Raw genomic sequence first — 18952 nt, forward strand, 5'->3', positions numbered from 1 at the left:
AATAATGTGAATTGAATTAATCCATTCCAGGCCCCTAAATCCCATTTTAACCTTTCTCATACACAGTGCATACTGTTTAACCTATAAACAAACACGTCTTTTCTTACATTTATCAAACCACCCCCTTCAGCACTGGTCCAGCGGTGTCTTTCATGTCACTGCCCGGAATTGCTGCCGCGGGCGAACTGCTTTTCCTTCACCCAAATCAGCCAGTTTTCCTACCTCTTCACCTGCCTGTGGTCATGGCTTCTTTCACACCCTTAGCCTCAGTAGCACTCTTGATGCCTCTTAACGTCTTAAAACTGTGCTGCTCATCCATTTCACGAAAATATTCACAGCTCAGCAGTCAAAAACTAAAGTTTGGTTCCACAACTGAGACATCTTTTCCATTGAGAACTGAATTGTTCAAGATGAGAGACGTTTAAGAAACAAGGTTTGACTGTACATGCTTTGAAAATACCTCATTATATGAATAATTTTTCACAATTTCTTCAAGAAAAAAATACATTCTGATCATAGTTTATAAAAAACAACTTTAATATAAGGCACTGTTGTCCTGAGCCCACACGATGCCCTCCTGCTTCTCAGTCGGCACCTGCACCCCCAGCAGAGCAAGCAGTTTATTTTACATGGAGATTCCTCCCCAAAGTACAGACGATGTTTCTCCTCAAAAATTACTATCCTAGCTAGACTCATAACTGAACTAAAGAACATCTCGAGAGAAAAAAACAAAACTATACCAGCTGTTATAACCCTGATCAAGGTTTCTAAGACTTCCTGTGTTTATAAGAGGCCCAGGAAATGAATTTATTCTTGTTATATCTGTTAAGTCCTCAAACAAGAAAGGATAAAGCTACAAGTATGTCCTTGGTTCAAACTCTGCTTAATAAGAAGAGTTACCTGCGTAATGGGTTCAAGGATCAACCTGTTTGCCACTTGACCCAAAAACATTCAACTGATTTCACCTCAAGGTCAGTATAGCGAAGTCTTAGTCGTCATTTTCTCTCATTAAATATGTTTAACATCGGAACTTTAGGAAAGCTGGATTCTTAATCAGAAGCCTGCAATCTATTTTAACAAAAACACCTTGCTTTTTAGTGCTAAGAAACTCACCTACTTTTTTGCAATAATCTTTCTTTGGATAACCATTCCTTCTGTAAGACACCTAAAGACATTTTTCAAGTTCTTACCAAAAATTCTTCTGAAGGAAAAAGTCACCCAGGAAAGTTAAACTGCTTTAAGTAGCTGAAGTGTTGTTTATAGTATTACAACAAAAAATCCACTCAGGGTTATAACAGTTAAAACTGAGATCACAGCACAGCTCAACAGGTGGTGCTGATGAGGTACTACTTTGACATTTTGGTCTCGGAAGGCGTGTCCCCAGTGTCCAATGTCTTCAACAACCGGAAAAGGCCGGCAGCTTCTCGGATCCTACTGAACTCAATGCAGAACGCCTGCACTTCTATGAACAAGTCCTGCACGTTGATGATTTTGTTACGGATCAAGGATTGAAGAAAGACACACACCAGACGCACCAAACGATTCTGAAAAAGAAAAAAATTCAGTGTGCCCATTTTCTTGGCAGGTTATTTATAAAATTTACTAAAATTTCTATTGGTTACCTGCATATACTTATCCTTAATCTGTTCACAAGTAGAGATGCAATTTGATATGTAAAGGTGGATGAACTCAGGAGGTAGGTCAACAGCTGTAGTCAGTCTGTTTCAGAGTAGAAAAGTAGGGTTATTTTATATGCTCACATCAAAGAATATTGTTAACCATAAGATACCACATTTCCTTTGGTCTTTTCATGTGAATTTCTGATGACCAATTTACCTAGTTTTAAATATACTTATGCAAATAAACCTAAGAGCCATGCCCATCTGTTAATAAATGACAGTTGAATTTTCTGTCACTTTGCATTATGCATTGTAATCACTCATTAAGCAATCAATTCTGTGAGCACCATGTCTCTGTTTTGGCTGAATCATAATTCAGTTATTTTTTCCAAGCTCTAATAACCTTGACAGTGATTCCATTCATTTACTAAATTCTGATTACATGTAAGTGCTATGCAAAGCAGTGTGTGTGAGGGAGGTGTTAAGTTTAGTAGCTAAACTGTACAATCTAACAAGTGCTAGAAAGAGTAATAATGTAAGTGAAAAGAGCTGGGAAAAGTCTTAAAAGGACGAATGACTTAAATTGACACTTCAGTAGAGGTGTCAATGGTCTGAGTAAAGCTTGGAGCCAGGGGTTCACAGGGTACTCAAGACCTTCCCCTTCAGACCTCGTGGGGGAGCCAAGGGGGCACCTGGCTGAAGGTTAACGAAAGGCAGGGTATGGGGAGATCAGTTTAGAGCAGGGGTGGGCAAACTTTTTGACTCGAGGGCCACAATGGGTTCTTAAACTGGACCGGAGGGCCGGAACAAAAGCATGGATGGAGTGTTTCTGTGAACTAATATAAATTCAAAGTAAACATCATTACATAAAAGGGTACGGTCTTTTTTTTTTTTTTTTTTAGTTTTATTCATTTCAAACAGGCCGGATCCGGCCCGAGGGCTGCAGTTTGCCCACGGCTGGTTTAGAGTCTCAAAAGGGGAAGCTAGTATTTTTTAAAGGACTCTAGGGAATTTTTATGGAAAAATAAGAAAAGGTATGCATGCTAACTATACAGTATGCATTTCTGGAAGAAACAAAACATCCCTAAGTCTAGAACTTTATCCATTGGGCGCTGAGGAACTAGGGTTTTGAGGAAACATCACCAGAGGCTGCTGCGGCCACAGCTGCTTCACACTCAAGGGTGACTCACGATCGGGGGGGGGGGGGGGGGGGGGGGGGGGGGGGGGGGAGCAGATCTTGTTCTTGAGATTACTGAGTGATTCTTGGGCTAAGTGCAAACGTCTGACAGTAACTTCCGCAAGAACGTGGTGAGGGGAAGAATGAGCCCTCGACTCGGTCCACCCCTGGACTTGACAGAACACAGCCCTAAGAAGAGCGGTCTAAGGGCACGGGACAGGCCTCAGGGAGAAGGCAGGTGAAGCAGTGTGTTGTAAATACGCAGTTCACCAGTTGCACCAGTAAGAAAGTACAGCTAAAACCTCATGCTGCCTTTCCCGCCCCACAAAGAAACAATCTCCTACTTGGGGTCACCTGGCTTCAGCTAGACTTTTTTCACTAGTTTATTAACTTAAAAGAACATGTTCTTTTTTTTTTTCTTCTTTAACTATGGAACGCTTTGCGAATTTGCATGTCATCCTTGCACAGGGGCCATGCTAATCTGTATCGTCCCAATTATAGTATATGAGAGGCCTGGTACATGAAATTTGTGCACTTGGGGGGGCGGGGGAGGGTCCCTCAGTCCGGCCTATGCCCTCTCACACTCCAGGAGCCCTACGGGTATGTCCAACTGCCATGGAGGCAGGAGAGGCTCCCAGCACTGCCACTGCGCTCACCAGCTGTGTACCCGGCTCAGGGCTTCTGGCTGAGCGGCGCTCCCCCTGTGGGAGCACACTGACCACCAGGGGGCAGCTCCTGCATTGAGCGTCTGCCCCCTGGTGGTCAGTGCACGTCATAGCAACCAGTCGTTCTGTCAATTTGCATTTTAGCCTTTTATTATATAGGACTAGACGCCCGGTACACAAAAATTTGTGCACTCGGGGGGGGGGGGGGGACCCCTCAGACCGGCCTGTGCCCTCTCGCAGTCTGGGACCCCTCAGGAGATAATGACCCTCTGGCTTAGGCCTGCTCCCGGGTGGCAGAGGGCAGGCCCAATCCCTAGGTGCAGCCCCTGGTCGGGCTCAGAGCAGGGCTGATTGGGGAGTTGGGGTGCCGCCCCGTCATGCACAGAACAGGCCGGATCAGGAGGTTGCGATGCCACACTCAGTCACGCTCGGGGTAGGGCCGATTGGGGGGTTGGGGCACCGCCCCGTCACACTCAAGGCAGGGTCGATGGGGAGGTTGCTGCGCCACCCCGTCACGCACAGAGCAGGGCCAATCAGGGGGTTGGGGCGCTGCCCCGTCACTCACAGAGCAGGGCCCATCAGGGGGGTTGGGGCTCCGTACCCTGTCACGCACAGAGCAGGGTCGATCAGGGGGTTGGGGAGCTCCCCCCTATCATGCACAGAGAGGGCCCATCAGGGGGTTGAGAAGCTCCCCCATGTCAGTCACAGAGTAGGGCCGATAGGGAAGTTGGGGCACAGCCCTTTATCACCCACAGAGCCGGGCCGATCAGGGGGTTGGGGCGCCACCACTGTCACACTCAGGGCAGGGCCGATGGGGAGGTTATGGCTCTACCCCGTCACACACAGAGCAGGGCCCATGGGGGGGGGGCGGGGGGGGAGTGCGGGGCGGTTGGGGCGCCGCACCCTGTCACACACAGAGCAGGGCCGATAGGGAGGTTGTGACCCCGTCACAGAGCCGCAGGGCGATCGGGGTTTGGGCGCTGCCCCCTGTCACGCTGATCCCGGTGCCAGGAGGCCTCGCGGCTCCGCTGATCCCGGTGCTGGGAGGCATATTGCCCTTTTACTATATAGGATAGAGGCCTGGTGCACGGGTGGGGGCCGGCTGGTTTGCCCTGAAGGGTGTCCTGGATCAGGGTGGGGGTCCCCACTGGGGTGCCTGGCCAGCCTGGATGAGGGGATGATAGCTGTTTGCAGCTGGTCACACACCCTTCAGGGTGGGGGTCCCCACTGTGGTGCCTGGCCAGTCTGGGTGAGGGGCTGAGGGCTGTTTTCAGGCTGGCGGGTGACTGAAGCTCCCAACCGCTCCTTTTTTCTTTTTTTTTATTCTGGGCCAGCTTTAGCTCTGAGGCTTGGCTCCAGCTCTTAGGCCTTGGTTGCTGAAAGCAGGTATCTGGTTTGTTTTGGTTCTATAATCAAAACACTGTTTCAACTCCAGCTCTGAGATCCTGGCTGGCTGAAAGCAGGTTTCTGGGGTTTTGTTTAGCGTCTATATTTGTAACAATGTTTCAAACTGCAAGCTCAGAGGCCGGCAGCGGCAGGCGGGGAACGTTGGAGTCCTCCGTCACTGAAGCAAGCAAGCCTCATGTTCGCTTCAAGCTGCCGGCCACCATCTTGGCTGGCAGTTAATTTGCATATCGCCCTGATTAGCCAATGGGAAGGGTAGCGGAGGTAAGGCTAATTACCATGTTTCTCTTTTTTTAGATAGGATTATATAGGATTAATGCTAAATATTTGAAATCCTACCCTCTGGGTTCTTTCCTGGGGATGCTAAATTTACATGCAGTGAACACTAAAGCTCAGATTATTTCACTTATTGGGTTTTCTCAGGCTAAGACCAGAAAAAACTTTGTGGTCGTTTTTCCCTGCTGGCCATGTAATCAGGTGTCCACACCCCCCATCTGACCACGAATAGGGACTTACCGGTTCACCACTTCCATGGAATGTAAAGACATATCCATATTGACCAGGACTGAAAAGTACTCGGTGATCTGGCTGGACTGCATCAGCTTCAGCAGCATCTCTATAGCGACGAGAGGGTTGTTCTCCACCAGGTCAGGAAGCTTGGCTGGCGTGAGGCCAATATGATAAACAAGTTTGGGGTCTTTTTCCAACTCACCAAGGAGCTAAGTTTTTTTAAAAAAAAAAAAGGTTCTTGAGTCAAAGTAGCATTCTCTTTGCTGCATACAAAAATACATATTTTATTTACAAGCAGCTACAAAATTATCTGCATTGAACCAACTTCATAAATTTCTTCCCTGAAATATATGATCATAACGACTTTGTATTTTTCAATTTACATCTGAATTATAATGATTTTAAAATATAAACACCTCTATTATTACTTTTTCCTCACCTGAGGATACGTTTTATTGATTTTGAGAAAGAGAGAGAGAGACATCAATGGGTTGCCTCCTGTGTGCGTCCCAACCAGGGATCAAACCAAAAACGTAGGTATGTGCCCTGATTGGGAATCAAACCCACAATCTTTGTGGTATACGGGATGACATTCCAACCCACTGAGCCACCCGGCCAGGGCGATAAATTAAGACAGTTTATAAATATGCCAGTGATTCCTCCTGGGAATTAAGCCAGACTCAATATTGTCTGGTTGAATAAAGTAAGTGGATTGTAACAACATTGTCCTTAAGTCCTTTGTGGGTTTCTTTTTCTGTCAAAAATAATTTTATTTACCAACCAGTTCCCCTAAAAAACCTAGACCGTAGAGAATTGAGTGACATCTAAAACAACTGCACGGCCCCGCTCCAAGTGGGAAAAGGAAGCCTGGAGAGGGAACAGGTTGGGGAGAAGAGGAGCAGGGTGGGGAGAGGGAGAGCAGGCTGGGGAGGGGGTAGTAGGCTGGGGAGGGAGGAGTAGCCAGGGGCGGGGGGAGCAGGCTGGGAGGGGAGCAGACTGGGAAGGGGGGGTAGCCTGGGGAGGGGGGGCTTTCTTGCAATCCACCCCTTTGCAGTATTTATGGTTCAAGCCACAAGCATACTTGTAATTCAAAAACAATTTTTTTCCTGCCAAATAATCAATTACTTTTACTTTAAAATTGTCTATGTTCTGTCCCCTATGTACTTTATGTACCAGAGTGGACTGTGCTTCTGGGCGGCCTAGTAAGTAAAGTGAACTACAAACAGCTGCCTACCTGACTCTGAAAGGAATATTTCTGTTGGTAACTGCACCGGAGATGTCAGCATCTCCTGACAGGGTCTCATGTGAATGTGCGACCTGAACAGGAGTCACCAACCAGACACCACCCATAGTGTGTCCTTGCCTTTCCCTCAAGGGCAGCGGGGCCCACTGTGAGCCTCAACCCCACTCCTCCCCAGCGGTGAGATGGGGCGAGTTCACCACCTGCGCTTCTTCCTTCCTCCCCCATGACAGGCTGAGAAGTCGCTCACCCTCAGGAGATTCCTGCCCAGCCACATGGATTGTCTGGCTGGCACACAGCGGGAGCCAAGTGCCAAAAAAGCCCCTCCCCCTCTCCCAGAGTCACACTGACCCCAACAAACCCCAGCACATGGTCAGTCACCAAGCTCCTGCCCCACCAGTGGGCGGGCAGAGCAGCGCTTCAGATCACCCTAGGGCAGTGATGGCGAACCTTTTGAGCTCGGCGTGTCGGCATTTTGAAAAGCCCTAACTTAACTCTGGTGCCGTGTCACATATAGAAATTTTTTGATATTTGCAACCACAGTAAAACAAAGACTTATATTTTTGATGTTTATTTTATATATTTAAATGCCATTTAACAACGAAAAATCAACCAAAAAAACGAGTTCGCGTGTCATAGGTTTGCCATCACTGCCCTAGGGGTCACTTACCACATGATGAGAAAACAAAAATCAATGCTTGACGGTTAAAGAAAAGATTTACCTGTGTTTGTTGAGGAGAAGATAAGGGGCTTTTGAAGGCTTTGGCCATTATTCTCTTGATCTCTACACCTGTGCTATTCTTAACGCACATGGATTTATCCCACTGAATGGAATGGTCGGGCTCTGTTGGGTTCAGCCAGGCCAGCTCATCCTCACAGATGTGGAGTGGAGGTGGTGGACGAATAAACTCTGGCCGAAAATGGCCTGTAAATGAGAAGTAGCACGAGACTGATTCTATCAGTGAGTTCACACTGCACACATCTGTGTGCATCTACACGCGTTTCACTTAATGAAGTAGACTAACACCCTTTTAATAAGAATATAACATGATAAAACTGTGGCTTCAAAACCAGAAGCAGAAGGGATATAGGTCAGGGTTCATTCATGATACAAAGAAGAAAGTGAAGCACACACATTATCATGCCAGAGACCAAATGGCTGTATTTCTTGAGAAGAGAGGCACCAGGAGCTGACAACCTTCATTTGAGCATGCTTACCACTCGATGCAAAGGACACAACCTGCCCTACTGGTGACAGTCTCTCGGGAAAATGAAACCCTATTTGATCTCACTCATCCTATTCTTAGTTACCACTATTCTATCCTGAGACCACTAGGCTGTGTACTAGTTCAGCCTTTGCATCTTACAACCTTGAAGTGGCAAATTACATGGAGATGAAATGTCAGGGGGGAAAAAATGTATGGTTGTCCAGTGGTTGAGTGTTGACCTATGAACAAGGAGGTCACGTGGCTCAATGGTTGAACAGTAACCTATGAACTGGGAGGAAACAGTTCGATTCCTGGTCAGGGCACATGCCAGGGCTGCGGGCTCAATCTCCAGTAGGGGGTGTGTAGGAGGCAACTGATCAATGATTCTCTCTCATCATTGATGTTTCTTTCTCCCTCTCCTCTCTGAAATCAATAAAAATATATATATTTTTTAAATGTATGGTTGACTTGACATTTTCAAATGAATCTGAAGACTTCCATAAATTCACAAATACCACATTCATTTTCATAAAACAATAAAAGTACAACAGGAAAATAAATCAAATCAACACTTCACCTATTTCATAAAACATGATTGCTCTCTAAGTTAGAAACCCACTAAAATAATGCTGGCTGGAACTTCTGCTAAACAAATTCCACACCCTGGTCTCCACACAGAGCCTGATGGCTCGTTCCTCTGGATCCCAGCCCCTGCAAAATCTGAGAGCATACTCTAGTTTACTGAAAATGTCTGTTTTCTGGCTAAGAACTAACACCGTATGTTACACTCTCTCCTCATTTACATCGCAGAACTAGCCGCTGAAGCTCTTTCCAACAGAATCAGTTTTTAACACTTCATGGGAAGCACGACACTGTGTGTCAGGTTCCCGCAGGAGGGATGCCTGGTGCCGACCGGTGTCTGCAGGTTTGCTGTCACCTGCCTCCCGTGGCCCATGCGTCAACGCTGGTCCTGGCACGTGTGAGCTACACACCAGGTGCATGAGCTTCAGGCACACCTGTGACCGGCTGAGACTACAGTATCCCACTGACGCCAGAGATGGACTGTAAACGGCACAGAGTCAGTGTGAGCCTCAGGCTCATGGGGACGCTGCGATCTGAAGAACCTGTTCTCACCCCTGAGCAGAAGGTGGGCCTTAACCAGTAAAACACAGAAGCCTATAGAACCACAAGATGCCGCTCTAATACTTCAAGTTCAATGGATTTTTTTTTAATTAAGAACTATAAGATCAGGAAAACTTTACAATGGAGAAAATAATGATAGTGATAAAATTAATAAAGAGGTATAATAATAAGCTACAAAATAGTCTCATTTCAGTAAAATCAGAAAATGTGTATCTTCACATGCGCTGATGACAGGTACTGTGATTTCATTACCGAAGGTAACTTTCACCAAGCGTCTCCACGGCCCTCTAGACACTCCACTGAGTTTCTCATTAGATTCTAGTTTAAGCAGCAATGAAACTAACAATATTTTAGAAAAGCAACTCAGGATGATGCTAAAATAAAACCGAGAGTATGAAACATGTACCTACTTTCAATAGGCGGCTTCGGTCCACTGACTAAAGCTTCTGTGATCTGAGAGGCCACGGAGCTGTCAAATCCAGAATTAGAAGAGTCCGGGTCTGGGTCACTGAGAATACTGGGGAAGCTAGCCTTACTTTGGGTTGGCAATTCAGACTGGCGTTCTGAAAAGGTCAAAAACGGAGACATTTTAAAATTGAGGGCACCTCAAAGAGAATGAAAGACAGGCTACTAACTGCAGAAAGCTACCTGCCTCACGTGCGCAAAGGGCCAGATTCAGAATGCGTGTATTCTTCTTCAAAACACCTACAAATCAATTTTTAAAAATGGGAAAACATGGGCTAATGACTTCAACAAGAGTTTTATTTTTATTTTTATTTTATTGATTTTTTACAGAGAGGAAGGGAGAGAGATAGAGAGTTAGAAACATCGATGAGAGAGAAACATCGATCAGCTGCCTCCTGCACATCTCCTACTGGGGATGTGCCCGCAACCCAGGTACATGCCCTTGACCGGAATCAAACCTGGGACCTTTCAGTCCACAGGCCGACGCTCTATCCACTGAGCGAAACTGGTTTGGCAAGAGTTTTATTTTTAAAAACCAAAAAGCCTGGACCTGGCTGGTGTGGCTCAGTTGGGTGGAGCAGTCCCATGCACCAAAAAGGTCAACGATACCATTCCCCGTCGGGGCACATACCCAGGTTGCGGTTCAATCCCTGGTCAGGGTGCGTGAGGGAGGCAACCAATCGATGTTTCTCTCCCTTCCTCTTCCTTCCTCTCTCTCAAAACTCCATAAAAACATATTCTCAGGTGAAGATTAGAAATAATAAAGCCAAACAAAAACCATAAATCCTGAATGGCCGATGAACATCTGAAAAAAATTCTCAATCCCATTAGGAACCAGGAAGAAATCAGTTAAAACACAAGGTATTATTACACACCCACCAGATGGGCAGAAATTAACAAGCCTGACATTATCAAATGCAGAGGAGGTTGTCGGGTGACTGGCACACTGCTAATGGGCATGAAAACTGGCACAGCAACGTGAAAACCAAGCCCCACTACTTGATCAGTCTCCCGTGTGCTTATGGTCCCATCTAGCAGAAATTGCCACGCGTGCACCAGGACGATACACAACAACGTCCACAGCATCATTACACCCATCAACTGTAGAGCAGATGAAGAACGTGTATTCCACTACATGGAACATATACTCATCAAAAAACAACCCAATTAAAAAATGGGCGTCCTGGCCAGTGGGTGTGGCTCAGTGTTAGAGCATCGCGGGTTCCCAGCCCTGGACATATACCTGGGTTGTAGGTTTGCTTCCCCGGCCCGTCTGGGTAGGTGCAGGAGGCAACCAATCGATGTGCCTTTCTCACATCGATGTTTCTCTCTCTTTTTTAAAATATATTTTTATTGATTTCAGAGAGGAAGGGAGAGGGAGAGAGAGAGAGAGAAACATCAGTGATGAGAGAGAATCATTGATTGGCTGCCTCCTGCACGCGCCACTGGGGATCCAGCCCACAACCCGGGCCTGTGCCCTCATCCTGGTTCATAGGTCAACGCTCAGCCACTGAGCCAGGACAACCAGGCTCTTTTTCTTGCTTTTCCTTTCTTTCCCTTCCTTCCTTCCTCCCTCCCTCCTTTCCTTCCTTTCATCCTTTCTCTCTCTTTTTCTCTCTCTCTCTCTCTCAGTCTCTCTCCTTCCCTCCCCTCACCCCACTTTCCTCCCCTCCACTCTCTAAAAGTCAATGCATAAAATATCCTCTGGTGAGGATTAACAAAACAAAACAAATCCAAATAAATGGGCAAACAGTCTGAATACACATTTTTCCAAAAAGGACAGGTGGCCATGAAAAGATGCTCAATGTAACTAATCATCAAGGAAATAGAAATCAAAGCCATGAGATATCGCCACACATGGCAGAATGGCTATTATCAAAAACACGAAACCTGGTTAAATACTCAGTTGGTTAGAGCGTCATCCCAATATGCCAAGGTTGTATGTTCAATCCCTGGTCAGGGCATATACAATAAGCAACCAATGAATGCATAAATAAGTGGAATAACAAACCAATGTTTCTCTCTCTCTCTCTCTCTCTCTCTCTCTCTCTCTCTCAAAAAGATAATCAATTAAAAAAAAAAGCTTGGCTGGTGTGGCTCAATGAGCTTCGACCTATGAACCAGGAGGTCACAGTTCGATTTCCCATCAGGAAACATGCCCAGGTTGTGGGCTCAATCTCCAGGGTGGGGCGTGCAGGAGGGAGCCAATCAATGATTCTCCCTCATCACTGATGTTGCTATCTCTCTCCCTCTCCCTTCCTCTCTGAAATCAATAAAAATATTTTTTTTAATTCTTAAATTTCAAAATATATATTTAAAAAAGTTGAGATGACAAATGCTGCAAGGATATAGAGAAAAGGGAACCTTCGTATACTGTTAGAGGAAATGTAAGTTGGTGCAGCTACAATAGAAAACAGTATGGAGGTTCCTCAAAAAAGTAAAAATAGAGCTACCATATGATCCCGCAATTCCATTTCTGGTTGGATTCACACACACACATCTCACTCACTCACTCACCACACCTTTGGTCCCTGGATCCCACTGAGAGATCGGAATCTCAGGCCTCTGCAAAGATGATCTGTGTCGCTAGTTCCAGATAAGATAGGTGGACTTGGCTTTTTCTTCCCCCACTTGGGAAATGAATGGCTTGTGACATCTTAAACTTGGGCAGGGGACCGCAGCAGCAGGCTTGGCCAGCCACTCGGCCAAGCTTCTCAATCCTACTCCAGTCATATATTCCTTTCTGAGCTTGACATACTTTAAAACTTCTCACAGGCTCTCGTCATCACAAGTTGAGGGATCAGATTTGATTCTCACATTACTGAATACAAAGCTAGCATCCTCAAGCTATGTATTACTTCTGAAGGTGAGGTCCTTGAAATTGTCTATCACCTCTGTACCCCGTTTTCATACTATCTTTGGTTTTGGAACTAATCATTTTATTTCTGTTAATAGATTGTATCTGGCACTAGAGAGTAATAAGCACTTCTGTGTACCTTCAATCTGAAAAGTCTTGAAACGATTTTTCTGGATTTCAAAAAATAACCATTATTATACTGCTAATACCCAGCAGTTAAAAAAGGAGGTCAGAATGCTGCAAGGAAAACGCAGTTTGCGGAAAGATGTCACCTTATATAAGCAGCCAAATGTCACAGGTGCATTAGTCTACGACTGGGGCCCTGTCAGAATCAATACTGTGGCTCATTTAATCACAAGGCCAAGGGTCCACCAATCTGGCTACACATCAGTTTCCCTAGTGAATCACCCTCAAGCGTAAGACCCGGGCATCTGTGTTTTTGCTTAGAGCAAGCAAGCAGGTGCCTCTCCTTCACTCCTTCTACCCAGTTCAAGAAGGTCCCCTATTTTCTATCACATCACACTTGTTTCAGCAGTGCCCATGCATTTGCTTATATGTGTAGCACAGAAGTTGCCCAAACAATCTTGAAACAGAAGAACAAAATGGAAGTCTCGCACTTCCCATTCTCAAAACTCGTTATAGAGCCACTATACTCAGAAGTGTGGCCCCGGAATAAACAGACACATAAGCCATGATACAGAACAGAAGTGCCAGGAGTAAATCCTCCCATACACGGCCAAACCATTTTACACAGTGGTGCCCGGAGAACACTGCTTTGGCTACTCAGCATCCCTTGAGATTCCATAGGAATTTTAGATGGGCTTTTCTATTTTTGCAAAACATACCTTTTATAGGAATTGCATTGAATGTGTGATCTCACTTTGAGCAAAACTGACATGAGGAACATTTTTTTATGTTTTTAACAATTTTATTCAGTGTTTTTCTTAAATTGAAAAAGCAATCCATTCAAGTGAAAACTCAAAATGAACCTAGATTATGAAGGGTTTTCCTATTCTTGTCTCTTGAATTCCCCTCCAATCCATGTATCTTACACTCCAGCTGCACAAAATCTCTCAGCTTCTGATTCTAGATTTCAAGATGTCCAATACTCCAAGTTCCTTTCCCTCTCCACCACCAACTCCCATCAGTACCCAGCAAAAGTACTGGAACTATGTTTTTCAAGGAAAATACTAATCTTTTAGCGCAGCCACGGACCTGCATGTTAAGTGGAGTAACTTAAGAAAAAACTCCTTGCTGAAACCGGTTTGGCTCAGTGGATAGAGCGTCGGCCTGCGGACTGAAAGGTCCCAGGTTCGATTCCGGTCAAGGGCATGTACCTGGGTTGCGGGCACATCCCCAGTAGAAGATGTGCAAAAGGCAGCTGATCGGTGTTTCTCTCTCATCGATGTTTCTAACTCTCTGTCTCTCTCCCTTCCTCTCTGTAAAAAATCAATAAAATATATTTGGAAATCACCCCGGTATTGCCGACATCAATCAAGGCTTAAAGGCAACAAGACTGCGGACAAAGACCACTAGGGGGTGCACCAAGAAAGCATAAAAAATGCGGAGACAAAGAAACAGGACAAAACTGTCAATGGAGGATATTGAGTTCAGAACCACACTTTTAAGGTCTCTTAAGAACTGTCTAGAAGCTGCCGATAAACTTAGTAAGGCCCTCGAAAAGACTGGTGAGACCGCCGATAAATGTAGTGAGATCCTCAAGAAATCTAATGAGACCCTCGATGTTGTGATAAAGAACCAACTAGAAATTAAGCATACACTGACTGAAATAAAGAATATTATACAGACACCCAACAGCAGACCAGAGGAGCGCAAGAATCAAGTCAAAGATTCGAAATGCGAAGAAGCAAAAAACACCCAACTGGAAAAGCAAAATGAAAAAAGAATCCGAAAATATGAAGATAGTGTAAGGAGCCTCTGGGACAGCTTCAAGCGTACCAACATCAGAATTATAGGGGTGCCAGAGGATGAGAGAGAGCAAGATATTGAAAACCTATTTAAAGAAATAATGACAGAAAACTTCCCCCACCTGGTGAAAGAAATAGACTTACAGGTCCAAGAAGCGAGGAGAACCCCAAACAAAAGGAATCCAAAGAGGACCACACCAAGACACATCATCATTAAAATGCCAAGAGCAAAAGACAAAGAGAGAATCTTAAAAGCAGCAAGAGAAAGAAACCCAGTTACCTACAAGGGAATACCCATACGACTGTCAGCTGATTTCTCAACAGAAACTTTGCAGGCCAGAAGGGAGTGGCAAGAAATATTCAAAGTGATGAATACCAAGAACCTACAACCAAGATTACTTTATCCAGCAAAGCTATCATTCAGAACGGAAGGTCAGATAAAGAGCTTCACAGATAAGGAAAAGCTAAAGGAGTTCATCACCACCAAACCAGTATTATATGAAATGCTGAAAGGTATCCTTTAAGAAGAGGAAGAAGAAAAAAAAAGGTAAAGATACAAATTATGAACAACAAATATGCATCTATCAACAAGTGAATCTAAGAATCAAGTGAATAAATAATCTGATGAACAGAATGAACTGGTGATTATAATAGAATCAGGGACATAGAAAGGGAATAGACTGACTATTCCTGGGGGGGAAAGGGGTGTGGGAGATGCGGGAAGAGACTGGACAAAAATCGTGCACCTATGGATGAGGACAGTGGGTGGGGAGTGAGGGCGGAGGGTGGGGCGGGAGCTGGGAGGAGGGGAGTTATGGGGGGAAAAAAAAGAGGAACAAATGTAATAATCTGAACAATAAAGATTTAATTAAAAAAAATAAAATAAAATAAATAAATAAATAAAATATATTTAAAAAGAAAAAACTCCTAATATAATACACAAAAATGCCCAAATCACCCATCCCTCCTTACCAGCCAAGGCGAGCTGAAGCCCGCTAATGTCCACAGACTGGCCCATGTTCCCAACATCCATCAGTGCGATCTGCCGAGGTGTCTTTTTGAAGAGTTCCCTTGGGGGTGCCAGCATTAGCTGGGAAAGAAAAAACTTTTCTGGCGGAGTTATAGGAGGTAAAAATCCTGTAAATAAAGATGTATAACAATTTCTCCAGTGATTATTTTAAAAAATTAACATGAATCTGGTAAAATTAGCATTTGCTACTTGCCATCTCAACTTATGTTAAAAGACACAATTATTTTAAGTTTCAGTTACTCAAATATATACATTTATGAAAATGTAATTCAATGTCATTTGAAATGCTATGATTTGTGGCAGTATCAATGAAAGTTAAGATTTCTGTAATTAAGAATTTTGTTTTTAACATGCCTCAATTCCTGCAAAGGCTAAAGCTTACATACAGCAAGCGAAAACAAATGTAAAACTGCAACATTCAGCAATGCTTTTCCTCTGCTACCAGCCACTGTGCGGTTAGGACGGAAGCCACCGCCAGCATTGCCCACGCGCTCCCCCCTGGCCTCCCCGCTCCCGGACCCAGCTCCCAGCTCCCAGCTCCCAGCTCCCAGCTCCAGGGCTGGCGCCGCTTCCTCCGGCCCACCCTCAGCTGCGCACCCAGCCCGCCTCCCACCCAAGCACCGGCCATCCCCTGGCCTCCAAGCCCCCAGTTCTGACTCCTGCTGACCCGGTGCCCTTAGTCCACACTCCACTTACCTTTTAGTCACATTTCTAGGAACGAATCTGCTCACACTACTGAACCTGTTTACACAGAATTACACCCAGACTTCTGCACCATGATAAAACCTTCATAATCTGGTCCTGGCCCACCTCCTAACCTCGTCTCTTTAATTCCCCTCCAATCCATGGGTCGGACGCTGCACCTGCACAGCCTCTCTCAGCTTCTGATTCCAGATTTCAAGGTGCCCAGTACGCCACATTCTTTGAGACCTGCAGGGCCCCCTCCCTCCCCGCCACCACCTCCCATCAGGACCCAGCAAAAGCGTCCCTCCTGCCCTGGCCGGTTTGGCTCAGTGGATAGAGCGTCGGCCCGCGGACTGAAGGGTCCCAGGTTCGATTCCGGTCAAGGGCATGTACCTGGGCTGCGGGCACATCCCCAGTGGGGGGCGTGCAGGAGGAGGCTGATCGATGTTTCTAACTCTCTATCCCTCTCCCTTCCTCTCTGTAAGAAATCAATAAAATATATATTTTTTTAAAAAGCGTCCCTCCTGGGGGCCGGCAGGCCACAGGCGGCTGTCCCCGGGCCCCCAGCGTCTGCAGGCGGCATGAGGCACAGCCCGACCACACACACGGTGGACTGCCTCCCAGCAGCCGAGGCCTTGCTTGAGTCCAGGGAAGCCTTCACTCCCATCCATTCCCGGCCCGGCTCCTCAGAGCCGCTCACGGGGCACCCGCTGGAGGCCCCTCGCTGGGCACCTAGCCGGGGCCTGGCCCGCCCCGCAGGCACGTGAGCGCCACCCGAGCTAATTTAACAAAAGCAGGACTGATGGGGTAGCACTTACCAAGAGATACTTTTATTCCTCATAATAACTCTACCAGCTAGGAACTGCCTGCATTTTCACAGATAAAAAACTGAGGTAGAGAGAGAGAAAATAAGCAACGCACGGCCTCCTTCCCCGGCAAACTGGTGTTTACAGCGAATCTACTGTCCACTCTCGGTTCAGGCTCGCCGCCTCAGGTTTGAGAACGACAGCACACGAGGCCTCAGCCCTGGTCTGCCCTGAGGAATTCAAAGGGCCTGGCGACCTGAACCCCAACCTGTCCGTCCCCATCCCCCAGGCCCAGGGGCACCGGGAGCCAGCCCCTGCCCGTCCGGGCATCTCCCCCCGCAGGCCCCGGGGTGAGCGCCGCAGGGAACAGGCCAGAAGCGGCGCTACCCGGGCCCCCCATAAGCACCCGCCTGCGGAGCGGCCTTCCCCCCGCGGGCTGCGAGTCGCCTAGAGCAGCAGCCGCTTAGAAAGAGCGGTGGCCTCGCAGCGACCTCGCTGCCATCTCCTCGGGGCGGCCGCGCCAGCTGTCACTGGGCACTTTCTCGGCGCCCGGCCGTCACGCGTCCCCTGCCCGCGGCCCGAGCCGAGCCGACCTCCCGCCCCGCAGGATGCGAGGGCCCAACCGCCGGCGGAGCGGGCCGCCGCGTCTCCAGACGCCGCTCAACGTGCCCTCGCAGCCACGGGCTCGGTTCGGCGCCACGGCCTCCGGCTCCGTCTGAGACTTAGACCCGGGGCAGCCCGCGTCCTTGGGCGCCGCCGCTCGGGCGGATTTCTGAGACGCTCAGCGCGCCGGGCTGGGGAGGGCGGAGCCGGTCGGAGGGCCGGGCCCGCGGCGAAGGCCCGCGGCGCGGGCGACCCGCAGCCCCCTCCTGCCCCCGGCGGCGGCCGCGCACCTGAGAGCGGAGGCCGGTCGGGCTCCTGGCCGCCGCGGGCGGGCGGCGCGGGGTTGAGCAGGTGCGCGAAGCTGGCGGCGAAGGGGTTGGCGGCGAGCGGCTCGGTGCGGTACATCTCCCAGAGCAGGTAGAGCGCCGTGAGCCGCTGCGCCGCGCTGGGCAGCAGGTCGGGCTGCTGCAGCAGCAGCACCAGCACGGAGCCCAGGCGGAAGTGGTCGGCCTTGCTGAAGTAGTGGTGGAAGGCGGTGGACAGGCCCTCGAACGTGCTGCCGCCGCCCGCCTCCTCCGAGATGATGCTCAGCAGGCTCGACAGCTCCTTGGGGCTCAGGCTCATCCTGCCCGCGGGGCCGCCGCCCGGCCCGGGCCCGCTCGCCAAGCCTCGGCCGCCGCCGGAGCCGCCCCTGGGTGCCGCCGCCGCCTCCCGAGGCCCGCTTTGTTCCGCGGCGGTGGAAAGCCGGCCAGACGCCGCGCCCGCCCCGCCGCCACGCATCCACCTCGCCCGCCGCGCCGCTCCCGCCCGCACCGCTCCCCGAGGAGTGGCTCGGCGCTGGCTCCGCGCCCGGCCGTAAAGCGCGCCACCTCACGACAGCGTCGCACACCGAGCCGGGAAGCCAAACCGCCACCGCCTAGAGGAGGAGGGGGAGGAGCAGGACGGGAGGATCCGGAAATGGCGTCGGCGAGACCGGAAGTGGGTCGGGGCCTGCCGTCACCTCCCCCAGAGCACCTCCGGCCTGGCTGCCGCGTGAGCGAGCTCCCGCGGCAGCTCCCGCCCCGCAGAGTCGCAGGAAGTGTTGTCAAGGGAAGAAACGTTCAAACCTTTTCAATGTTTTTATTGATCTTAGAGAGAGGATCACGGGTAGGCTGCCTTCTGCACGCCTCCCACCCGGGACCGAGCCCGCGACCTCAGTGCCCGGGAAGCGCCCAACCACTGAGCCACGCGGTCGGGGACCCTAGAGAATTTTTATGAGTTTATTTCAACCAAACTGACAATTGCTGGGAAGCAAAACCTCAACGGATTGAGAACACGCTCCGAAAACGGCACTTTTGAACCTTACTTTATACATTACAATTAGAAGACGTAAGATTGGCTACATAAAACCCATTGCTGATAGACTAGGGAGGCGGGAGAGAGCCAGGGGGCCCTGGGCCTGGGTGAGCAGCAGAGTGGCGGGTGCAGGATAGTCAACAGTCCGCAGTTAACAATGACAGAGAGGGTTTGTGGTCTGCCGGGGGTGCCTATGGTTTGAGGGGTGTGGGAAAAGGGAAGATACTTAGTTATTGCAAAGGTGTGTTATCAGTTCTGGTCTCCTAGGTGCATAAACA

At 48.4% G+C, this 18952-nt stretch overlaps 1 protein-coding gene and 1 pseudogene across 1 annotated transcript; both read right to left on the reverse strand.

Moving 5' to 3' along the window:
• Window positions 1-513: 513 nt before the first annotated feature.
• CNOT11 (CCR4-NOT transcription complex subunit 11) lies at window positions 514-18165 on the reverse strand. The gene is made up of 7 exons (XM_036355461.1): window positions 17630-18165; window positions 15189-15353; window positions 9377-9529; window positions 7338-7540; window positions 5382-5584; window positions 1623-1719; window positions 514-1544 (listed from the first exon to the last, which is right to left on the reverse strand). Exons 1-7 carry the CDS (start codon window positions 18117-18119, stop codon window positions 1347-1349), a joined length of 1509 nt encoding a protein of 502 aa, XP_036211354.1. The 5' UTR covers window positions 18120-18165; the 3' UTR covers window positions 514-1346.
• On the reverse strand, window positions 3220-3310 carry LOC118679152 (annotated as a pseudogene).
• Window positions 18166-18952: the final 787 nt, after the last annotated feature.

Source organism: Myotis myotis, unplaced genomic scaffold (genome assembly GCF_014108235.1).
Source record: "Myotis myotis isolate mMyoMyo1 unplaced genomic scaffold, mMyoMyo1.p scaffold_m19_p_22, whole genome shotgun sequence".
Taxonomy (NCBI): Eukaryota; Metazoa; Chordata; class Mammalia; order Chiroptera; family Vespertilionidae; genus Myotis; species Myotis myotis.